The following is a 22,164-nucleotide window of genomic DNA, read 5'->3' as shown; positions in this document are numbered from 1 at the left end:
TACATGTTCACATATAATTTGCGTTGCGTTCCTCTGGGTCTGTCACAAACTAGTTGGGCTACGCCCTCCCATACTCAGTTCTGTTCGCTTTGCATTGGTGGAAGTGAGTAGGGGGAGTGGTTAAGTAAAGCCTTCAGATTGGACGGTTTGACTTTAGAGTTACCGTCATGTTTTGTATTATATTTTTTTTACCATTATTGTTTTATAGGGACAAACATTAACACATTTCTCCTGCAGGGGATTGATAAAGTTCTATCTATGTAACAGAAGGGAACAGATATTTTTTTCTTGCTGGAAGATATTTTATATTGTTTTCATATTATTATTTACTGACAGTGATTACAGAATGCGAGTTTGTGTTATATTGAAAGCGAGGCTGGGTGTGCCTATGAATATAGGCTACAGTGAGTTTTTTAAGGTGCTGTACAAGCAAATCATATTGACTACAGTGACAAAGAGTGTACAGTAACCTACTTCATTCAATATTGAATAGGCTACTGTAGCCTACACTATGTACAGATGGTTTTGCTCTTTGCTCATGGCAGTTCCGGCAGTCATTTTAACATGTCAGCAGGCAAGCTTCACTCATTCAAGGATGTATAATGCTTTGTCCTATAGCCTACTTGGAACGTGTTTTGAAATGGATCTATAGTAGCCTATAGAAATTTGCCAGCTGGAATACAAAGCAAACTCCTTCAAATGCACATTCATGGAAGTCTTGTATTGTCATCCCCAAATAATGCTGCAATGTAATAATATACATCTTTAAATGCACAATAATGAATCATTACCTTTATTATGACTTATCCAAGATTTTTATTGGCTCCCAGAATGCAGGTCTGTTAGTGACTCCCATTATCTCTAAAAACAGACTGGGAAGTCAAGCCTTCAGTTACTGGGCTCCTTTACTGTGGAACCAGCTCTCCCCATGGGTCAGAGAGGCAGACCACCCCCCCCCCCCTCACCTTTCGCACCTTGTAGTTTGGCCTTGGCGTCTCGCAGTCTCTCTGTGTTTCCATATATTCTCCACAGCTCCACCCCCAGTCTGAACCAACTGCAATTGTTCCCCTTGATTTTCCTGGGAGTTTTTACTCAGTCGATGTGAGGGCTTAAGGGAAGAGGATGTTGTTATGATGCTCATGCTATGTAAAGCCCTTTGAGACAAACTGTTTGTAAAAACGGGCTATAAAATAAAATTGCCTTGCCTAACCCGCTTGGACTGTATTTCATATTCATGCTACTAGTTTGATCATTGACTGACTACATGAATAGAGATTCTTATAGAGGTCTTATAGTCAAACGGTATAGGGTATATACAAATTTCTATGTGTTTAGGCCACTTATGAGATCTAGTTAACATCATTAAAAGTCATTCCCAAACACATTAAAGAAAAGAAAAAAACAAAAGCAAAGAGATTTTGCAGCAGTAGCACACTTTTACTTAAACAGAGTGGGATAGGAATCAGGTTAACAAAACATAACATCTAAGCTGTCTAACACATTACCAACGCAACATTGAACCATCATAAAACATCACAAAAAAAACAGCTGGAATACAAAGAGTTTGCTTTGTATTCCAGCTGGCCTGTTATGAGCAAATTTCTATACGCTACTATAGATCCATTCCAAAACATGTTCCAAGTAGGCTATAGGACAACGCATAATGCATCCTGGAATGAGTGAAGCTTGCCTGCTGACACGTTAAAATGACTGCCACAACTGCAATGAGCAAAACCATTTGTACATAGTGTAGGCTACAGTAGCCTATTCGATATTGAATGAAGTAGGTTACTTTACACTCCCTGTCACTGTACAGAGCAGACAATATGATTTGCTTGTACAGCACCTTAAAAAACTCACTGTAGCCTATATTCATAGGCACACTCAGCCTCGCTTTCAATATAACACGCACTCGCATTCTGTAAACACCATCAGTAAATAATAATATGAAAACAATATAAAATATCTTTCAACAAGAAAAAATAATTTGTTTACTTTAAATGGATAAAGGTCAACAAATGCGCAATTTTCAGCTGTCAGTAATGTGTTGTGATCACTTGTAGGCCTATTCCTCATAGCTCTAAGGCTGTGAGGAAATCAGCAGCCAGCGATCGCAGGTCTGCTCTGCATGTATTAACTGTGGCTAAACATCAACTGCACTGAAGTCATCATAACTTCATAAGTTCTCATTTTCAAATGATTATGAATAATATTATTGTTATTTGAAGCCGTGTCAGTCTTGACTGTGGGTGGTGTGGTCCTCTGTGTCTGCTAGTGTCTATAATACAGTAATATTTTTGTCGACATTATCAAACGGAAAAACTTTTATTATGAAGAACACAGGGCAATGAAGCACGCTAGCCAACAAGAGGACCCGCCCACCGGCGGAAACCAGATATTGAGTGGTAAACTCGTTTTGGTAAGAGGAACCAAAAAACGAATAAACAAACTTAAATTTTGATTTTCGTTTTTTTGGACAAAACGAAAAAACGAAAAAACGGCTGGTTTTTGGTTTCTGCTTCTGTCAATTATTCCCAGAAAACAGAGTAATAAAACGTACCTTGCTCCTCCACCATGTTTGATGATCTTGTCTGCGGTCAGATCTCTGAAATTACTTTACCCAGGTTTCCGACATGCAATTACATAGGGGGGACATTTTCGTGCCCCGGGATGAGGACTGTAGGCGGACAGGGCCAGCATGCCATCGACACCCGCTCTGCACGGCCCATCCGCCATCCGGATTCTGGGAGTAGACCGAGTGCAGTGATGACGCTCTCAACAAAAATGTCTGAGCCCGTAAAGACATTTATTTTCTTTGTATTTGTATCACGTTGGTCACTTTAATGTCGATTTTGTATGCTCTTACACACTTGATTAAATTGCTACTTTATTCCGGTCACCAATTTATTCATTGCACGTCTTACTGTGCGTGCAATACAGTGTAAAGTTGTGTTTTTTTTTTTGTTGCATTAACGGGTGTTTTCTAACGCAATTCGGCGATGACGTCACGTTGGGGAGACGTGGTGGAAGGTAGCCTCAGCCTAGTAATACAACTATAACATCTGGGTGCGGCCACACCAGACGCGTATCTCGCGTAATTTTTACGCGAGATACGCGCGTAAAATGTTGCATGACCATTTTGTGTCAAAAATGGTCGCATACGCGCCATACGCGCCATACGCGCCTACGTCACTCGCCTAGATGAGTCCATGTCCATGCAAATGAACGGAGCGTTCCCTCTTCGTCATAACTATCAAACAAACATCCATCACATTCACAGAGCGATCATTACAAAAGTAAAATGCACATTTCTTGCTAAAAATGTTTCCATAAACGCATTTAATGGCGTAACTATGTTACTATTTCCACCCAGAATAAAGAAAGTTGTCGGCCGTGGCTGCGCTGGAGTCCGAGGTAGGAAACCCAAACGCCGCCGTGTTTGGGTGATAGAGTTTAGATCGGGTTAGATTAAATAATCTCGGATATAAATAACAATAATCGGGTTAAATAACTTCACATGGTGTGTCTGGTGTGTTTCCAGCATTCGTAGTGTTGATCAGCAGATATATAGTCCGCCAAGACGTTGAGGTTGCTTAGTAACCAGAGACTCTGTCCATGCAAGTGAACGGAGCGTTCCCTCTTCGTCATAACTATCAAACCAAACATCCTTCACATTCACCGAGCGAACATTATGAAAGTAAAATGCACATTTCTCGCTAGAAATGTTTCCATAAAAGCATTTAATGGCGTAACTATGTTACTATTTCCACACAGAATAAAGAAAGATGTCGGCCGTATGCTTCTGTCCAAGCTCACTACTCCCTGCCAGTGACGTCGGGTCAAGCTCAACGCTGATTGGGCAACGCGGCTAATCGTCATGCGTATGAAAAAAAAAAGTTAAATTTTCTGAACTCTTGAAATGTACGCGATATACGCGCGTATAGCACGTATAGCGCGTAAATATACGCGCCTCATACGCGCGTTACGCGCGTAAAATGTTGCTTATGCGCGTGAAACGCGTAATACGCGCGTAAACCAATGGTTCCCTATGGAAAAAATGGCGATTTTATACGCGAAGTACGCGAGATACGCGTCTGGTGTGGCCGCACCTTAACAGGTGGCAAGAACCACAAATAACATGTATGATGGCCCACAGCAGTATAATTTCGAACCTGTCAGACGTGAGAGGGCGAATGAGGAATTGCCGAGAAGGTTTTTCGTTCGATGCTCCCTCTTCCACACCACCACCACCAGGTCTGCCCCAGTCTACCGGTCTAAGGCAAGGTTCCGCCCCTGCTAGTCCTTGCAGGATATGCCAAGTCCACACGTCGTCCTTGATCCGTGATGGGGCTCACGCCAAAGATTTATGATGCAAAATATTCATTCTTATCTTTTCTTTCTAAATAAAATTTTCTTCGTGTTTATTGGTGAATGAGTCTTCATGGGAGGACTACAGCTCTTAGCTGCTCTCGACGCGAATGATATACGTCACCACGACTCTGGTACAGACATGGCGATCTCTCTGATCCACTTCACGGCTTTTTCCCAAGGGGAGGATAAAAGCATCAAAAGAGGTGAAAACCATTATAAGTCGGGGCATGTGGAGAGTATCAGTTATGCCGATGGGGAGATCATTTAAATCCACAAACAACATATGTGTAATCCGGGGCATATAAAGACTGGGACCAGAAAATGATTACTTTCTCTCCATTGAAACCCATTCATATTTTTAGATCTCATAGGTCCCATGGGCTCTACCGGAAGGGGCGTGACTTCGCCACTCTATCACAGTTGTTGCCTTCTTGGGCCGACAAGCAGGGTTGCATAACCCCAGTGAATATGTGAGGAACGTATGATACAAATCAAGTTAAAAATCGATGTGAATTGCAGCTCGTAAGTTAGAGTTCCAGTCAAGTGATGCTCTCTTTTTCTGTAAATCGAATTTTGATTATGTTTATAATTTTTCTCATTTTTTTAATCACGTTTTCTGAAACTATAGCTCAATTTCTCTACTCTAAACTCTAAACACAAACCTGAGAAAAGTTAATCATTTTGTCAAAACTACACAAATTCTTCTCAAAACTGTTTTTTTTTCCACCAAACAGTAAACACAGCTATGAAATGAATATCTCTTAGAGAGCATCAATTAAACACTGGTGTGATCAATTCAAAACACTTCCTTGAAAATACTGCTTACATATGTTTTGGCTTTTTATACTGTGAATATATCATATAAATTTTGCATTTACACAATCGAATAGGATACAATGCATATTTGTCTATCCAATGAGCTCCAATGGGCTAAACTCACAATCCCAGCGGCATGATGTAAACCTATAGCTGATGCTGCAACATTGTTCTGACAAAACACCAATGTTACCTATTTTGGTAAATTACAATACAGTAATTGCATAAGTAAAATGAAAAACACTACAGTAAGAAAATGTTTGGACTGTCTTTGCACTGAAATCAGTGCAAGTACAAGTACAAAAAGGTAACAAAGCAAATATATTTTTTTTTTACTGTAATACGGTAGAATATTCAGCTGAACTGACTGCATAAAAAGCTTTTCGTAGGCCAACAAAAAAAATATAAATACGATTATAAATGAGGTGAAACAGATCTAGATGTAAATCAGTATGTATCCCCCCGCCAATCCTGATCAGGCCAAAGGACCATATCTACCTCCCAGGTCACCGAGTCCTCTTTTATGCTCTGACACATGATTGAAGTGTTTTGCCACTTGAGTTTGAACAGGTGAGGAGTGAGTTAGACTTAATGGTAATTAGTTGTTGTGTTTTGAAGGCCAGTGTCATCCAGGTGAACCACGTGTGCTAAATGATGAGATTCGTGCTTAGAGTTTAGCAAAAATGTGAAAACAGTGGAATTTTGCTTAGAGTTTAGAAGTCTGGACTCTTGTAGTTGATACATAGGCTTCAAGTTTTCAGAATTCATTTTTGTTTGTATGCAATCGAGAAAAACTGTAAATATGCACAAGAGACCGCCATTATCTACCAAGGCTTGGTTCACCCTTTCGAAATGCTTTTCCTTTAAGATTTCAATAAGAATATAGGACAATGTGTGTGGAGACTGTTGATTTCACACAATGCATCACCAACACAACCGGACACAAGAGTATTTCATTTATCTGATCCACTCCAATTTTTCTTATTGTTTTCCTTATCCGTTGTCCCTTAGAATTAAATCATCCAAAGTATTACAAAGTAAACCGTAGTAAAAAGACGAACAATTAAATAATCAAACAAGGAAATATGATCAAACAGAACATTTTGCCAACCCATTTGCTGCTGACTAGTTTGTAGTAGTCAGCAGCCAGCGTGTGACCCTTGGCTCCTCAGCCAGTAACTGAGCATCTGTGAGACGCTTGTTGTGGTCACGGCAATGACCGTGGCAAGGCGGCAGCGACCTAATGCAAACAGGGGGTTGATGATAAACATGGACTCGTCCGGTGGGTCGGTCGGCGTGATGCCAAGGTGCTTCAGACACATCCCCAAGTAGACGTCTTCAATGTAGATGGGTCTGATGTGAGCCGACGCCTGCAGCAGCTTCCCAGGCAGATCAAGGGACAGAACATACCCCATGCCTAGAGGGTAGGGAGGGTACTCCGGTTTGGCCATGATCCATCTCGGCATGTGCAGCTTATTGGATGGGTCTCTAATAACGGGACTGTGCCACCACACCAGCCCCGTCATGTAGTTGTCTCTGGGGGTAGCTGGGTCCATCAACAACCGGACTAGATTCTGGATGTTGAGGAACACGTCTGAGTCGATCTTCATGGCATAGGAGGCGCCGGTGCAGTGTGAATCCAGCCACCGCAGCATCATCATCGTCTTGATGGTCAGGTTGCGGTACTGGTCGTGGAAGTCGCTCTGGATCAGGTCCCGGTGCCGCCGGCTCTCCACCCTGAGCTCGCCCTGCCGCTGTTGGGCGTCTGCTCCGGTGGGGAGGCCCAGCAGGAAGACGGTCTGAACCAGCTTACCCTGAACGACAGACTGCTTTCCCCAGGTCTGCCGGATGATGTCCCGGGCTAGCCTGTTGCCGGGGGCGACGGGCACAACCAGAACCAGGAAAGGGCTCGCTGCCCCCTTATCACACGCGTGGGCGTCGTCCAGGATGAACTTGTAGTCACGCGGGTAGGGCACATAGTACCGCTCTGGGTCGGAAAGTGTGTCTGATTTCTGCCCTTCCCTGTCATTTAAGGAGAACGCAACAAAGAAGAGCAGCAGTGCTAAAACGCACAACGCAATGTGTCTCCCTTGCAACTTCATTATGTTCCCCGTTGAACCAGAAAGAAACAGGAGCAATATTTGCGTCCTGGACTTTTTTGTCAACAAAAACATACATGCATCTGCTCAAAGCAACTCCAATCAATAAATAACATCTAGGACATTAGGCCAAGAACATAATCTTTTTCTGAACCATTTTTCACAACGCACTGCAGGATGTGTCAGCTGATTGATCCTTTATTACTTCCTTGTGCATTGTCGTGAATGCAACACGACACTCCCTATGTGACTCCCAGCCCACTTCCCCGTACACCTTACCACAGATAGCTATCAATTTATTCTCTCCATCTGCGAATTTCTTCCTCGACACGTCCTTCGTGTTTCCTCTTGAGTAATAAACCTTTAGCAAACACTTTTGCCCCTGTAGTCGACATCCCAGTGTCTACATCGCTTGGAAAAACCAGTTGACCTCATTTGCATGTATTTAAAAGAGCATCGTACGTGAGCCGGGTCAAATTTCACAGATTTCTTTAAAGCTCTCTTAAAATAATGCAACAATATAGTATATTATGGAAGTATTTATTGGACTTTATTATGCGTAACCCACAGAACGTAATTAGTTTTGTAGAATGTGTACCGCAGCTGATTTGTAAATACTAGCTGCCTACATGGCTTGTATTGACTAACCACACTCACGGATTGCATCATCTCCTTTGCTTTCGTAAAGGATGGTTCAGTGTAAACTATGGTTAAGATGATGAGAAAGAAAGCGTTGAAGCCCCTTTCCTTAGCATGAAGAGAATTCCAACAGCTCTAATCATTAACTAAAACACTAGTCTACAAAGACGCAGGAGTTACTCTTAAAAGTTAACAAGTTAGGAACACCAGTCAGCCATATCCATCAAGTTATCTGTATTGGCCTGTATTGGAGGGTGGCTCATTCAAATTATAATTGATATTATGTGAAAGCTACATGTACCAATTTTCAATTTGAAACTTTCACTAAATTACATCTTGCCTATTAAATTGAAAAAAATCTGTCCCAAGACATCTATCTTTTAAGATATTGAATCAATAAATACCCTAGGTCAAATCCACACAGTCATAATAGTTCTTTAAGTCAAAACCTTCAGACATTTTAAGCTTGTTAAAGCAAGACAAGACGTTTTTTCATAATGTCAAACACATTTGCTTGATAGCCTTAACCATAAATACGTACTGTCTCTTTAAACAACTCAATAAACACTGGGCAACAAACCTTTTTCCTTTCTTCACTTGTAAATAACGTCATTCTGGGGAAATGAGTCAAGTCAAGTAAATAATAATAAGTAATTATTAATAATAAGTCGATTGTATTTTTAAGCTTTTAATCATGGTTAGTCTCAAGGGGCTTTTCAGGGAATATGTGTATGACATTCTGTAACTGAAGCACCCCAAAGGACAAGAAAAAAACTCCTTCCACTGATGGCATAGGCCTCAATGGATACCATTATTGACATACAAAGTAGTAGGTATAATATTACAAGAAAACCTTTGAAGTCCACTAAAAATATATATATTTCAAGGTTTTCCAGTCCCACCCACTGGGGAGTCTAGCCCAACCACAACCACCACAATAAACACATAGTTCGATAATGGAAATATGAGTTATTAATTCATAATTGACATAGCAGTGGGCTTACTACACAAACTCAAAGTTTGGCTCAGGATAAAGTTTTACTAAAAAATATTATGTCCTACGTCAGGCTACATCATTATGCGAGGGTTGGTGATATGGATGTGGGCCTGCCACGTCCATTAGAACTACAATGTTCCGACAACGTAACCCATTCCGAAGATGGACTACTGCACCACACTTGAAGGTGTGTTTTAACTGTAGATGCTCTTAATTTGATGACCCAACAATACTCACACTTGTATGGCCTATTTAGTTGTATATTATAGCCTAATTTAAAATTAGAATAGATTTGTTTGAGACACATTTAATATATTTGGGTTGCTTCAGACAGACGGTGACACACACAATATCTGCGATGAGGAATTCAGTTTGGGCTTCAATGTTCGTCAGCAACTAAAAACACAACTGAAAAAATAATGAAATTCAATAACGATAACAATATAAATACTCCCAAAATAATATTAACACAAATGGGTTACATTATCGAGCAATTCTTTGTCAATTCAACTTCATGTTATCCATGAAATGGGCATATACAGTGTATGCAAAAGGGCTAACATGGTGGGCCAGGCTTTTTTAAGTCTGTCCAGAAAGTCACCAGCTGTTGAGGAGAGCCGAGAATGTACGTGATGATCTTAGAGAAGGTACAGCGATTGTATTTACCGAGGTAAGCTCTAAACTGGTCTGGATGTGGGGGCTGAGTGGGACTGAGTCCCAACTTTTTCATACACATTCCAATGTAGGCATCTTCAATATTGAAGGGTTCAATGCTTTTGGAGACCTCCACAAACGTGCTTGTCAGATCAATGGAGAAGAGGTAGCCCATGCCAAGGGTGTAGGTTGGATAATGAGGGTCAGGGTACATCTCCTTAGGAACATACCATTTAGAGGAACGATCGCGAATAACGGGCCTATTCCACATCAGCATTCCTGTCAGGTATAACTCCTTGGGGATGCCTGGTGACTTTAGCATGCTCACCAGATTCTCCACATTAAGGAACATATCTGAGTCAATCTTCATGGCATAGGACACCTTTGGGCATTGTGTGGCCAGCCAGTCCATAATCACCATGGTCTTTATAGTCAGATTGTTGTAACTGTCTATGAAGTCGCTCTGGATCAGGTCGTGGTACTGAAGGTTCTCCATGCTGACGTGCTCCTGCTGCTCTGTGATGTTTCCTCTACTGGGGAGACCCAGGAGGAAGACAGTCTGGATCAGCTCTCCCTGAACAAGGGTCTCAGTGCCCCACGTTTTCCGAATAGCATCCCGAGCTTTCCTGTTGCTGGGGGCCACCGGAACAACGAGAACCAGGAAAGGAGTGTTGGACCTACACACGTCTGTGTCATCCAGGATGAAATGGTAGTTCCTCGGAAAAGCTAGGTGGTGCTGGAGGAAGCTTCGATTTGGATGCTCCAGAGGAAGAGGGGCTCTATAAATCGGGTTTGTTTGTTTCAAAGACGTGTTGCTCTGCAGATAATCGGACAAATGGTCTTTGTATACAGACAGGTAGCTGATTGAAATCAGTATCACAGAAAGTAAGAGGAGCCCCTTGAATGTTGACCTTAAAATAGGTGGCCTTTGATGGGTGTGAATCTTCATCACTGCACTGCATATGGGAGAAAGACAATGTATTCAAGTTAGTGCCTGATGGACAGATATGTATAAGGCCTACAATTACCCTGTCTAGGTTTCACTTATTGATTGTTATAGTAAAACTTAAGCTAACAATATTTTTGATTGTTATAAAAGCACTACAGGAGACTGCATGATTACACACAATATGTTGAAGCCATTACACTGATATGTGTTTTACCTATGTTATATTTATCATATTTATTTTATATGTGAGTAACTTATAATGAAATACTATTGATCATGTTGACGTGAAATGATTATGATGATGATGATGCAATGATGATGTCAGGGGGTGGTAACTCTATATGTAGACGTCACCTGAGCACAGGTGTTTTTGGCTAGAGAGCGGAGGGGCACACGATTTTCAACCACATTACGAGATTAAGCGAGTTTTCTGTTTCAGGTGAGTTAATTTATTTTGCTGTTGCGGTTACGCAATAAAAGATCGCATTGTGACACTACGAAAGGATGAATGCGTGTTGATTTACTGACCGCTCCTACACAATATATTGATTATATCCGAATCGACAGCATGGAAAATGGACAACAGCATAGAGGAATGTATGAAAACAATGCGACCGAAGACGGGACAGGATAGGGATTCAAAATAATTTTCAAGTCATTCAGTCCTAATTGACGCGTCAATTAAATGCGAGCGCCGGACATTACTCAGTTGTAGCCTAGTTGTAAGGAGGTAAGGTAAGGTGGTAAGGTATAGGCTACCCAGCGGGATGGGTCATTTTACAAAGCCACACGAAACCCATAATGACCTTTCAACGAGACAGGGTGGTTTATGTGTCTACTCATAACATCCCGGTAAAATGAAGAAAACAGCCTTTATATTTATTTTTTACATAGGATCGACCTACTTGATTTTTATAATCCGTTTTCCATAGAAAATTATCTAAGTTGAAAGGTAACCGTTGCAGAAATGCTTGTATGAAATTCATAATCGCCAATGGCGTAAACTAGTTAATTAAAATAACGGGTGACTTTGCATATGGGTGACAATATCCCAGTTTTTTTTATTGCGAGTGAAACGGTAGTAATATGTTCGCGTTACTTACCCTGCCAACTCCATCGCCCCCGGAGAGTCCTTCATCTCTCAGGTAAGCCTACAAATCGTCTCTATTGCACTCAACGCGCTTTCCCATTGCTGGCCCTACCTGCCACGGGAGGTGGACCTATATGTGACGCGTTAACCTGTCAAGGAGGGAGGCGGGGCGCAGGGCCGTACTAACGCTTCACTGTGCCAATCACGCCCAGGTGAAAAAGTAGTATACTATAGTGTATTACACGTATACTGTAGTGTACTACATACAATAGACTATGCATTAATATAAGTCCTTAGAAAAAGTATTGCGAATACTTAAAGTAGTAATTGAGTGTACTTTCAAGTTCTTTGTCGAACACTATGAAAATGCTTTTTTTTAAGTGGACTTGAGGAGGAGACACCAGCGTCTCCTCCTCAAGAGGACATGTTGGAGACACCAGCGTCTCCACCTCAAGAGGACACGATGGAGACAACAGTGGGCACCGCGTGGCCAGCCAGTCCATAATCACCATGGTCTTTATAGTCAGATTGTTGTAGCTGTCTGTGAAGTCGCTCTGGATCAGGTCGTGGTACTGAAGGTTCTCCATGCTGACGTGCTCCTGCAGCTCTGTGATGTTTCCTCCACTGGGGAAACCCAGGAGGAAGACAGTCTGGATCAGCTCCCCCTGAACAAGGGTCTCGGTGCCCCACGTTTTCCGAATAGCATCCCAAGCTAGCTGTTCCCGGGGGCCACGGAAACCACCAGAACCAGGAAAGGAGTGTTGGACCTACACACTTCTCTGTCATCCAGGATGAAATGGTAGTTCCTTGGAAAAGCTAGGTGGTTCTTGGATCCAGCGAATAAAGGGATGGCTTATGAATCTGGTTGGAGCCATCTAAGTATCTGCTGTACATCAGATCTTTCGATAATATCTCTGGCAATTTGATGTTGTTTCCAGTAAGCAGGTAGATGAGTGAAGTCTTTATCAGACAGAGTAGGAGGAGCGTCTTGAATGTTCTCTTCAAATTAGGCCTCCTATGATGGGTTTGCATCTCAAACACATAAATGCGTCTGGAAAGATAAAGTATGAGTTCAATGCCTGATAGATAATAACATGTATAACTATTAATCTGTCTAGGTAACACTTAGGCCTACGTGAAGAATGATATAAACAAAAAAGATAGTTTAATTGTTAATATTAGCACACTCTTTTGCAGTAGTCTCTCTTTTGCAGTAGACTCAAATTATATATTATAACTAGTGCTGTCAAGCGATTAAAATATTTAATCGCGATTAATTGCATTGATGTCATAGTTAACTTGCGATTAATCGCACATTTTCTATTCTAAATATCCCGTGATTTCGTGCTGCTAGCCTTTTTGTGAGATCAGAGAGTGTTGAGAAGGACAGTAATAAAATATATTTGGTAAGAGGGATATAAGAGAGAGAGACTCGCAGTGACTTCAACCCGGTCCACTTGACATCGGGTAGGTGCATGACAGTGGTAGGCCTACCGTAAACCTTCAATAGCCCAGGCTTTTATTTGTTTCAATCACTGAACTTTGGAACAAAACTCTTGCTCAGCAAAGATGGGAAATACTATAACATTTATTATTTAAACCAGTATGAATATTCCTACCATACGTAGGCCTATACACATTACCAGGCTATCCAATATCGCTACACACAAACACACACACACGGTGGCAGTGTGTTAATCGGGATAGTCGGGAGAATTCAGGGTGGGCCGTTAACGTTTCGGGGCTGTCAGGCTGATTACTTTGGGATAACAATATTGCGTTTATAATAGTTCCTTGCAGCACCGTCCGACAGCCTGAGCTGTGCGCCCGCAACTTCTCAATCAATCAACAGCCTCAACAAACCGTCAACGTCGCAACCAAGACCTCCCACACAAGAGCAATGGAATCATTTGATTTTATTATATGCCTTGTGACGTGGCGATTGATCTGAACATTTTAACTGCGCATGTAATTTTGGAATTTTTAATTGCTGCAATGAATTATGTTGTTGTTGACTTCTAACGTGTCTCTATCTTTGCTGTTTAAATCTAACAGTAGTCTATGAGTAATATATCGGTGGTAACCACTGTTTTTGGTTGCGAAATTTTGCCAGCTGGGCATTCCGTGGTATTGGATGTGTTTTAATAAAACACATACAATACACGGAATGTCACTTAAAAAAATTAACCCCCTTAAAATTGGTTTTGCGTTAACGCCGTTAATAACTGACATCACTAATTATAACACATAATATAATATATATATTATAACACAATTTTATTGCAAGTCATGTGTTAGGTAACCGGTAAGCTATACAATTACAATTAGGGCCTTTAGAAGACACTTTTATCCATAGCGACTTACATCAGTTAATACACACATTGACACACCGACGGCAGAGTCAACCATGCAAGGCGACAGCCAGCTCGTCAGGAGCAGTTAGGTTTAAGTGTCTTGCTCAGGCACACATCAACACTCAGCTAGAAGGAGCTGGGGATCGAACTAGCAACCTTTCGGTTAAATACAACTGCTCTACCTCCTGAGCTAAGCCGACCCATACTATACTGACCTTTCCACCTCGTTTCGTGAGAAATTACCTTTCATCTCCATGTCAACTGTCTCAACTGCACCAAACTTGCACTCACGTGTTTAACCTGAAAAGCAGGTAATACCTGAGTGATAATGGAGTTTGGTTCACCGGTTGTTGTTTTTCAAACCACACTGACTATATATATATATAACATCTACGATGACTTTTATACTCTTTTGAAGCGCTGAATGAAAATTTGGTTCATCATTAGTTCATTATCTAACTTGATTTAAGCTACGTCCTCAGGTTTGCTATGGGTTTCGAAGATCTGCTGATGGTCATTTGTTGTTAAACCAGTAAACTGGAGCGAGATGTTACAGCAAGGGCAGACATTAAATTCCGACATTGTAGGGGAATTCCGACATTCTTATCTGTTGTTACCCTAACAACTGAAAAGAGACCTGAGGCCTGGGGCTACTGCATGGACATATTATAGAATGGACACCGGATTCCAAAATGGCGCCCATTCATTCCTATGTAAACTGCTCAATGGCGCAGGGCAACATCAAGGAGAGATATGCTTCCGCATCATGGGAGCCTAGCCAAGGCATAGTGTTGAAATGTTTATAAGGCTATTAACAATATAATAAAAATGATACCGTACTGCACCCGTTCTTCGTCTTTGGATCCTTGAATAAATTGATCAATAAATGCTGAATCGCAATGATCGCAAGCAGAGGAACGTGAGAGTCATAAAGCAGCAGCTGAACCAGTCTAAAAATTCCTTCATTACTAAAACACTTTGGGTGATAAAAAGTCACCACAGCGCCTAAAAACCATAAACGTCATTCATGTTAAGTAAAAGGAAAAACCTCGGTCACGAGAAGTTAACGGAGCCGTGCGCTAGGCCCTCTCGAATGCCGGGCCGAACAACATTTGTTTCACTAGTCTACGACTCCTTTCAGCTGCCCACCCCTCCTTCCCCAGCAAAAAATAATAACATAAAACGGCTAAAAAACGCTTGAATTATAACCGGATTCGGCCCATAACCTTATTTTTTACATCGTTTTTATATTGTGAATATTTCAATATGTTCTGGTATACCTGAACCACACTTACAAATTGGTGGAAGTGGATTTTCAACGGTCAATTAGGCTACAGATCTTGTTATAACAATAATTGAATAAAAGCTACATGGTCTAAATATTAGAGGCTAACTAAATAATTGTATATTTATATACAGGTGCTGGTCAAATTATTAGAATATCATGAAAAAGTTGATTTATTTCAGTAATTATATTCAGAACGTGAAACTTACATATTATGTCAATTCATTACACACAGAGTGATATATTTGAAATGTTTATTTCTTTTAATTTGGATGATTAGTACTGACAATTACTGAAAATCCCAAATTCAGTATCTCAGAAAATTAGAATATTAGTTACGACTAGTACAAAAAATGATTTTTTAGAAATGTGGGCCAACTGAAAAGTATGAACATGGAAAGTTTCAGCATGTATGGCAATCAATACTTAGTTGCAGCTCCTTTTGCCTGAATTGCTGCAGCAATACGGCGTGGCATGGAGTCGACCAGTCTGTTGCACTCCTCAGGTGTTATGAGAGCCCAGGTTGCTTTAATAGTGGCCTTCAGCTCTTCAGCATTGTTGGGTCTGGCATCTCGCATCTTCCGCTTCACAATACCCCATAGGTTTTCTATGGGGTTAAGGTCAGGTGAGTTTGCAGGCCAATCAAGAAGAGGGATACCATGGTCCTTAAACCAGGTACTGGTAGATTTGGCACTGTGTGCAGGTGCCAAGTCATGTTGGAAAATGAAATCGTCACCTCCATAAAGTTGGTCCGCGGCAGGCAGCATAAAGTGTTCTAAAACTTCCTGGTAGACTGCTGCATTGACCCTGGACCTCAGGAAACACAGTGGACCAACAGCAGCAGATGACATGGCACCCCAGACCATTACTGACTGTGGAAATTTTACACTGGACTTCAGGCAACGTGGATTCTGTGCCTCTCCTGTCTTCCTCCAGACTCTGGGACCTTGATTTCCAAAGGAGATACAAAATTTACTTTCATCTGAAAACATAACTTTGGACCACTCAGCAGCAGTCCAGTCCTTTTTGTCTTGAGCCCAGGCGAGACGCTTTTGACGTTGTCCCTTATTCAAGAGTGGCTTTACACGAGGAATGCGACAGCTGAAGCCCATATCTTGCATACGTCGGTGTGTGGTGCTTCTTGAAGCACTGACTCCAGCTACAGTCCACTCTTTGTGGATCTCCCCCACATTTTTGAATCGGTTTTGTTTGACAATCCTCTCCAGGGCGCGTTTATCCCTCTTGCTTGTACACTCTTTTCTACCACATCTTTTTCTTCCCTTCGCCTCTCTATTAATGTGCTTGGACACAGAGCTCTGGGAACATCCAACCTCTTTGGCAATGACCTTTTGTGTCTTGCCCTCCTTCTTTAAAGTATCAATGGTCATCTTTTGGACAGTTGTCAAGTCAGCAGTCTTCCCCATGATTGTGTGTCATACAGAATCAAAACGAGAGACCATTTAAAGGCTTTTCCAGGTGTTTTGAGTTAGTTAGCTAATTAGAGTGTGGCACCAGGTGTCTTCAATATCTGACCTTTTCACCATATTCTAATTTTCTGAGATGTTGAATTTAGGGTTTTCATTGGTTGTCCGCTATAATCATCTTCTTTTTGGCAAAAAACACTTATAATGTATCAGTCTGTTTGGAATGAATGTATACATTCTACAGGTTTGACTTTCTAAATGGAATTAATGAAATAAATCAACTTTTTCATGATATTCTAATAATATGACCAGCACCTGTATATATAATATATATTTTGAATAATAATAATATAATGAATGTATACGTCAAACTGCCGTTGACTGTACATAGTTCTCTTGTTTACTTTCTTTAAATGCTTGAAAGATGAATTCAAATTGAAGTTCTACGTACATGTAATATAATTTTATGCATGCCTATTGAGAGTTGTTTTATTTCCGCTCAGTTACCAAACATACATTTTGGGTGTGTGTGTATGTGTGTGTGTCTGTGTGTGCGTGTGCGTGTGCGTGTGCGTGTGTGTGTGTGTGTGTGTGTGTGTGTGTGTGTGTGTGTGTGTGTGTGTGTGTGTGTGTGTGTGTGTGTGTGTGTGTGTGTGTGTGTGTGAGATCCCTTTGCACTCTTCCAGGCCGACTCTTGGGTGAGTGTCGCCATGGAAATAGAAGTTTGATGGATGAGTAACATTTGAGGGGTTGAACGGGGCCAAGAACCCCCTTTTATGTTTTTCATGATCCCTGCTCTTCCTCTCTCTCCCCCCCCCTTCCTGTAAGCTCTGTCCTGTCTGTCACTTACACATACTCTGGCTTTTTCTCGCCTTCTCCCCTTGCTCCTGCCAAGCTGTAATGGCTGCTAAATGTCAGAAGCAGTGGGAATGACTCACACAGCCAGAGCCAGTTCCCACTGGCCTCTGGTATCAGCACTGCTTGTTAGCTTCTGTGCGGCAGAGGCAGTTGGAGACTGCCCTCTCCTTGGTATTTTGCAGCTTTTTAGTTGTAAGGTCTTTGCTGAGGCATAAAAAGACGGTACAGTCTTGCTCGACTGTAAGTCACTCATTTGCACTTCGGCATGTACAAAAACTTGTACATGCCTTTATCACTAGTAAGCTTGATTACTGCAATGGTCTCCTTACAGGTCTCCCAAAACAAACTCTAAGGAAGCTTCAGCTTGTTCAGAATGCTGCTGCTAGAGTTTTAACAAAGACCAAAAAATTTGAACATATTACACCAATTCTTAAATCGTTACATTGGCTTCCTGTAGGTCAGAGAATTGATTTCAAAATCATGTTGCTAACCTATAAATCCCTACATGGTTTAGGCCCAAAATATTTAACTGATATGCTTCCACTACATAAGCCTTCTAGAACACTAAGATCTTCTGAGACCAATCTGTTAATTATCCCCAGAGTAAACACGAAACATGGGAAAGCAGGATTTAGTTACTATGCAACAAATAGCTGGAATAAACTCCCTGAGGATTTAAGACTTGCCCCAACTCTGACCACCTTCAAAACAAGATTGAAGACTTTTATGTTTGCTTTAGCTTTCTGCTAAATCTTAAATACTTTACCTTTATTTTACTAAAATGCCTTTTTAACTTTCCCTTTATTTTCTATTTTTACCAGAAAAATACATGACATTTGCTGAGGTTGTTTGTTGTTTGCCTTTGGTTCTGGGCTAGAGTCCTAGAATATTGTAATAGATTGTCCTTAAGGTCGGGTTGTGGTCCCGACTTGGGTTCCAGAGAGTCTGTTGATCTGATCTTAAATAACTTTCAATTTAATTTTCTCACTTTCTTAAATACATTGCACTTTCCTTTTTAACTTTCCCTTTATTTTCTATTTTTACCAGAAAAATACATGATCTGATACCAGAGAGAAAGGATAAGGGTTTGAGACCAATAATCACTGAATATACGAAGAATTGTGTTTAACTCTTTTGAGAAGAGGTGTATAAGGGTTAGAGTCCTGAGTTTGTATTTGTATAAGGGTTAGAGTCCTGAGTTTGTTTGTGTAAGGGTTAGAGTCCTGAATTTGTTTGTGTAAGGGTTAGAGTCCTGAGTTTGTTTGTATAAGGGTTAGAGTCCTGAGTTTGTATTTGTATAAGGGTTAGAGTCCTGAGTTTGTGTGTGGGTGGAATTCTGAGACCGAGCTCCGTGGGAGACGTTTCCAAGTTCTGTCTGGGTTAGAGTCCTAGAATCTGGATTGGAGTTCCAGAGAAAGGACCAAGTTCCTTTAGGTCGGGTTGTAGTCCCGACTTGGGTTCCAGAGAGACTGTTGATCTGATCTTAAAAATTGCACTTTCAATTTTACTTACTAAAAAGCCTTTTTAAACTTTCAATTTAATTTTCTCTTAAATACATTGCACTTTCTATTTTACTCATTTCTTTGCATATGTTTTCTTTTACTTATCTATTATTTTATTTTATTGTATGACAATGTTTATATGTGAAGCACTTTGAGTCTGCCTTGTGTATGAAAAGTGCTATATAAATAAAGTTGCCTTGCCTTGCCTTGCCTTGCATCACAACTCTCTTTCCCGTTCTCCTTCCTTTCCCTCCTCCTTTTCTCATGCTTCTGTTGTTTTGTCTTGGAAAAAAATTTGTCTTGGAAAAATGGAAAATGCTTAATTTTCTCTTTTTTTCAACAGTTGCAAGGGAAGGAAGCATGGATACGATTTTTTTGGTGGATTTCTTTCCCTGTCATTTTGTACTTTTTTTAATTGCGTTCAACATCCCTGTGACCATATCATCTCTTGATCTAAGGGTTCAATCTTTGTCTTCATGCAACTTGATGCAGTCTCTTCCTTATTTTCAAGCTCTGACCTCCCGTTTGATTCTCTGCAGGGGAAACCTCACAGCAGTGAGTGAGGCGGACTCAGCCCAGGCCGCCCCTGACCTATAGACATTTTGTAAACGACCGGCGGTTAGCTTGGTTTTTGTCCCTTTCTGCATAATATGAGACTTTGCTTAACACACTGGTGTAGTGAATGTAACACACATACATAATTCTCACATAAATCACCTATGTTGTTAAGTGTTGTTCTACACACTGTTGTATGAATATAATTGACTGTCCTATGCTCACTTCATGTATGTGGTTGTTCAGGGATCGCTGTCCCTTTCAATGATAGGAATGTCTCATGACGTAGACCCCCATGCGGTCTGACTTGCCCCCATGATTATTGTTTGGTTGTGACTGTGTCGTGGCAATTTCTCTATCAGAGTTTACGTCTAAGACAGATGAGATATTTAGATCCAAAAAGCACACAATACTTGTAGACAATTGGTGGTCATATATATTTGTAATAAAAGTACGAACAAAGATATAATAACATAACATAACAGGCATACACTACAATAATCTGAGGCCTCAGATGGGAGTTCGTCCTGCATCTTACTTCATTCTCTAAAGGTCCTCAAGGAGAAGTCCGCTGAGTGGCTAAAGTCAGGAGTTTTTATACACTTAGATCGGATCCTTGAGGGCAGTGGGCCCCCAATAAACCAAAAGCCTTTGTTAACCAGATGTTAATCTACAGATTGAAGTTCCTTAAGAGGTTAAGAAGGTGGTTGAGGCTGTTCCTTATCACCTTTTGCTTCTCTGCGCTCCCCGGGAAGGTCAAGGAAAACAGGCCCAAACCAAACTACAGACAACACGGAAACGGAATGTGAAACCAGATTTCATCACATGAAACAATAAGATTTACATTTTTAGAAGACCCTGCAGTTGAGCAAGATTGCAAGACAACACACGGAACGGAATGTGAAACCAGAGGTTGCATGCAAAAAATAAATAAAATAAAGGAGAAACATAGTTGCATGCAAATCAGGTTTCTGTGTGTAGCCGGTGATACTAGCCAGTATCAGTCCCCCACAATCAGGAACTGGCATCACTTATTCTGACAATGTTTGGCTCAACCGATACGTGTGAGTCTAGCTTTTCTCATATGAATGCCATCAGAACAAGGGCACGTTGGACCATGACCTATGAGAAGCTGCATGAGTGTCTCAGGATGAGCCAAACTAGGCAAACAAGGCAGTGCAATCTTTCTCACTGACTCACTGGCTCAAAATGTCTCATATGTACAGTAGTTCTGTTTTGTGATGATTCAAACAACATTGTTGAATTCTAAATACGTGTCCAAAATATGTGAGAACAAAATCTTTTATAATGATACGATTAAAAGTGAAGAAGGAAGGAATGCGTCTGACAAGTTTATTCCATGTAGTAGTACTATATATATTATATTAAGTTAACACTACTTTAAGTACGATTTATTTGTAGGGATTCATTCACATAGTTTTACTCTGTGTGGCCCATGAACCCCCAGTGGTTATCCTTTTCGGCCCACTTGTTAAGGAGGTTGAATAGCCCTGATTTACATTTTAGAAGACCCTGCAGAATAGCAGGGTGGCAAGATCATACACGGAATAGTATACAAAACCAAAGTTCATAAAGAAAAACGTAACATGTGGATTTTCCATCACAACTGTCAGTTAAGTTCTTGGTAAGGTGTGGCAAGGGATGTTGATGGTATAGCTTCCAAATACGTTTTTTTTTGGAATGTACCTGTATTTTCTGCCTACGATTGTTCTTGCTAGGTCATTCCTTCAGGATTCCTGATGGACAGGTTGTTTTATTTTGGTAATTAGATAACCAAGGAACATTCCGAGTTCACCTGGCAACTGCATAGCCTCCCCCATACACCCCATCAACATGTCTATATTGTAAGTTGTACATTCTGGCAATTAAAAATAGTACTTAGCATCACATCACATCTCACCCTTTGTACGGGGTGGGGGGGGTGCTAGGTTTCCTAGCAATTGTGGGTGCTAGGTATTCACTTATAGTTACTTAACTTGGGAATGGGTTGCCTAGCTATGTTTTGCACTTGTTTCTATGAACATCTTTACTGTACAGACAGCGATATATTGTTGTTTATCTTTGTTCTGACAAATCTTTTTATTGTAAGCCGCTTTGGATAAAAGTATTTGCTAAATGCCCTAAATGTAAATGTAAATAATGAATATAACCACAAGCAGTGATTAACGGGGTCCGAGCCCAATTAAAAGTCAAAAACACAATAATGGAAGATATATAAATATGACACATAATTATGAAGGAAAGATGTTCCACTTAATGCAATACTGTCCCTTGGCTTTCAGGTGAGCTGTAGATCAATGGCCGAATGTCATGTTCAGCTTGTTCATAATGCTCTTATCGGGATTCGAACTCTCAATCTAAGGATCACCTGATTTGATTTGATTTGATTGAAATTTATTTCGAACATGTAAAGAAAACAAAAAATATACATCATACACAAATTACTGATGTTAAACAAAATAGAAAGCATAATTAGATACATAAATGATAAATACTTGATACCTGTACAAGGAATTATCCCATTGAGCCACTTAAAAACCTGAACTGCAG

At 40.8% G+C, this 22,164-nt stretch overlaps 2 protein-coding genes across 2 annotated transcripts; both read right to left on the bottom strand.

The window, feature by feature from the left end:
- Positions 1-5,397: 5,397 nt before the first annotated feature.
- LOC115540638 (beta-1,3-galactosyltransferase 5-like) lies at positions 5,398-7,638 on the bottom strand. The gene has a single exon (XM_030352105.1). It carries the CDS (start codon positions 7,359-7,361, stop codon positions 6,327-6,329), a length of 1,035 nt encoding a protein of 344 aa, XP_030207965.1. The 5' UTR covers positions 7,362-7,638; the 3' UTR covers positions 5,398-6,326.
- A 909-nt stretch (positions 7,639-8,547) lies between these two features.
- Positions 8,548-11,715, bottom strand: LOC115539848 (beta-1,3-galactosyltransferase 2-like). The gene is made up of 2 exons (XM_030350678.1): positions 11,629-11,715; positions 8,548-10,532 (listed from the first exon to the last, which is right to left on the bottom strand). Exons 1-2 carry the CDS (start codon positions 11,661-11,663, stop codon positions 9,479-9,481), a joined length of 1,089 nt encoding a protein of 362 aa, XP_030206538.1. The 5' UTR covers positions 11,664-11,715; the 3' UTR covers positions 8,548-9,478.
- Between the last annotated feature and the right edge of the window lie 10,449 nt (positions 11,716-22,164).

The sequence above is a fragment of the Gadus morhua genome, chromosome 3 (assembly GCF_902167405.1).
Source record: "Gadus morhua chromosome 3, gadMor3.0, whole genome shotgun sequence".
NCBI lineage: Eukaryota > Metazoa > Chordata > Actinopteri > Gadiformes > Gadidae > Gadus > Gadus morhua.
Note: the sequence above shows the minus strand (reverse complement) of the source record. Positions and strands in the feature narration are given on the sequence as shown.

Excerpts from the sequence above, each read along its gene's own strand:
- LOC115540638 (XM_030352105.1), bottom strand. The coding sequence starts at position 7,361 with ATGTTTTTGTTGACAAAAAAGTCCAGGACGCAAATATTGCTCCTGTTT.
- LOC115539848 (XM_030350678.1), bottom strand. The coding sequence starts at position 11,663 with ATGAAGGACTCTCCGGGGGCGATGGAGTTGGCAGG. Across the intron at positions 10,533-11,628 it reads GGGGCGATGGAGTTGGCAGG|TGCAGTGATGAAGATTCACA; the intron begins GTAAGTAACGCG and ends TCCCATATGCAG.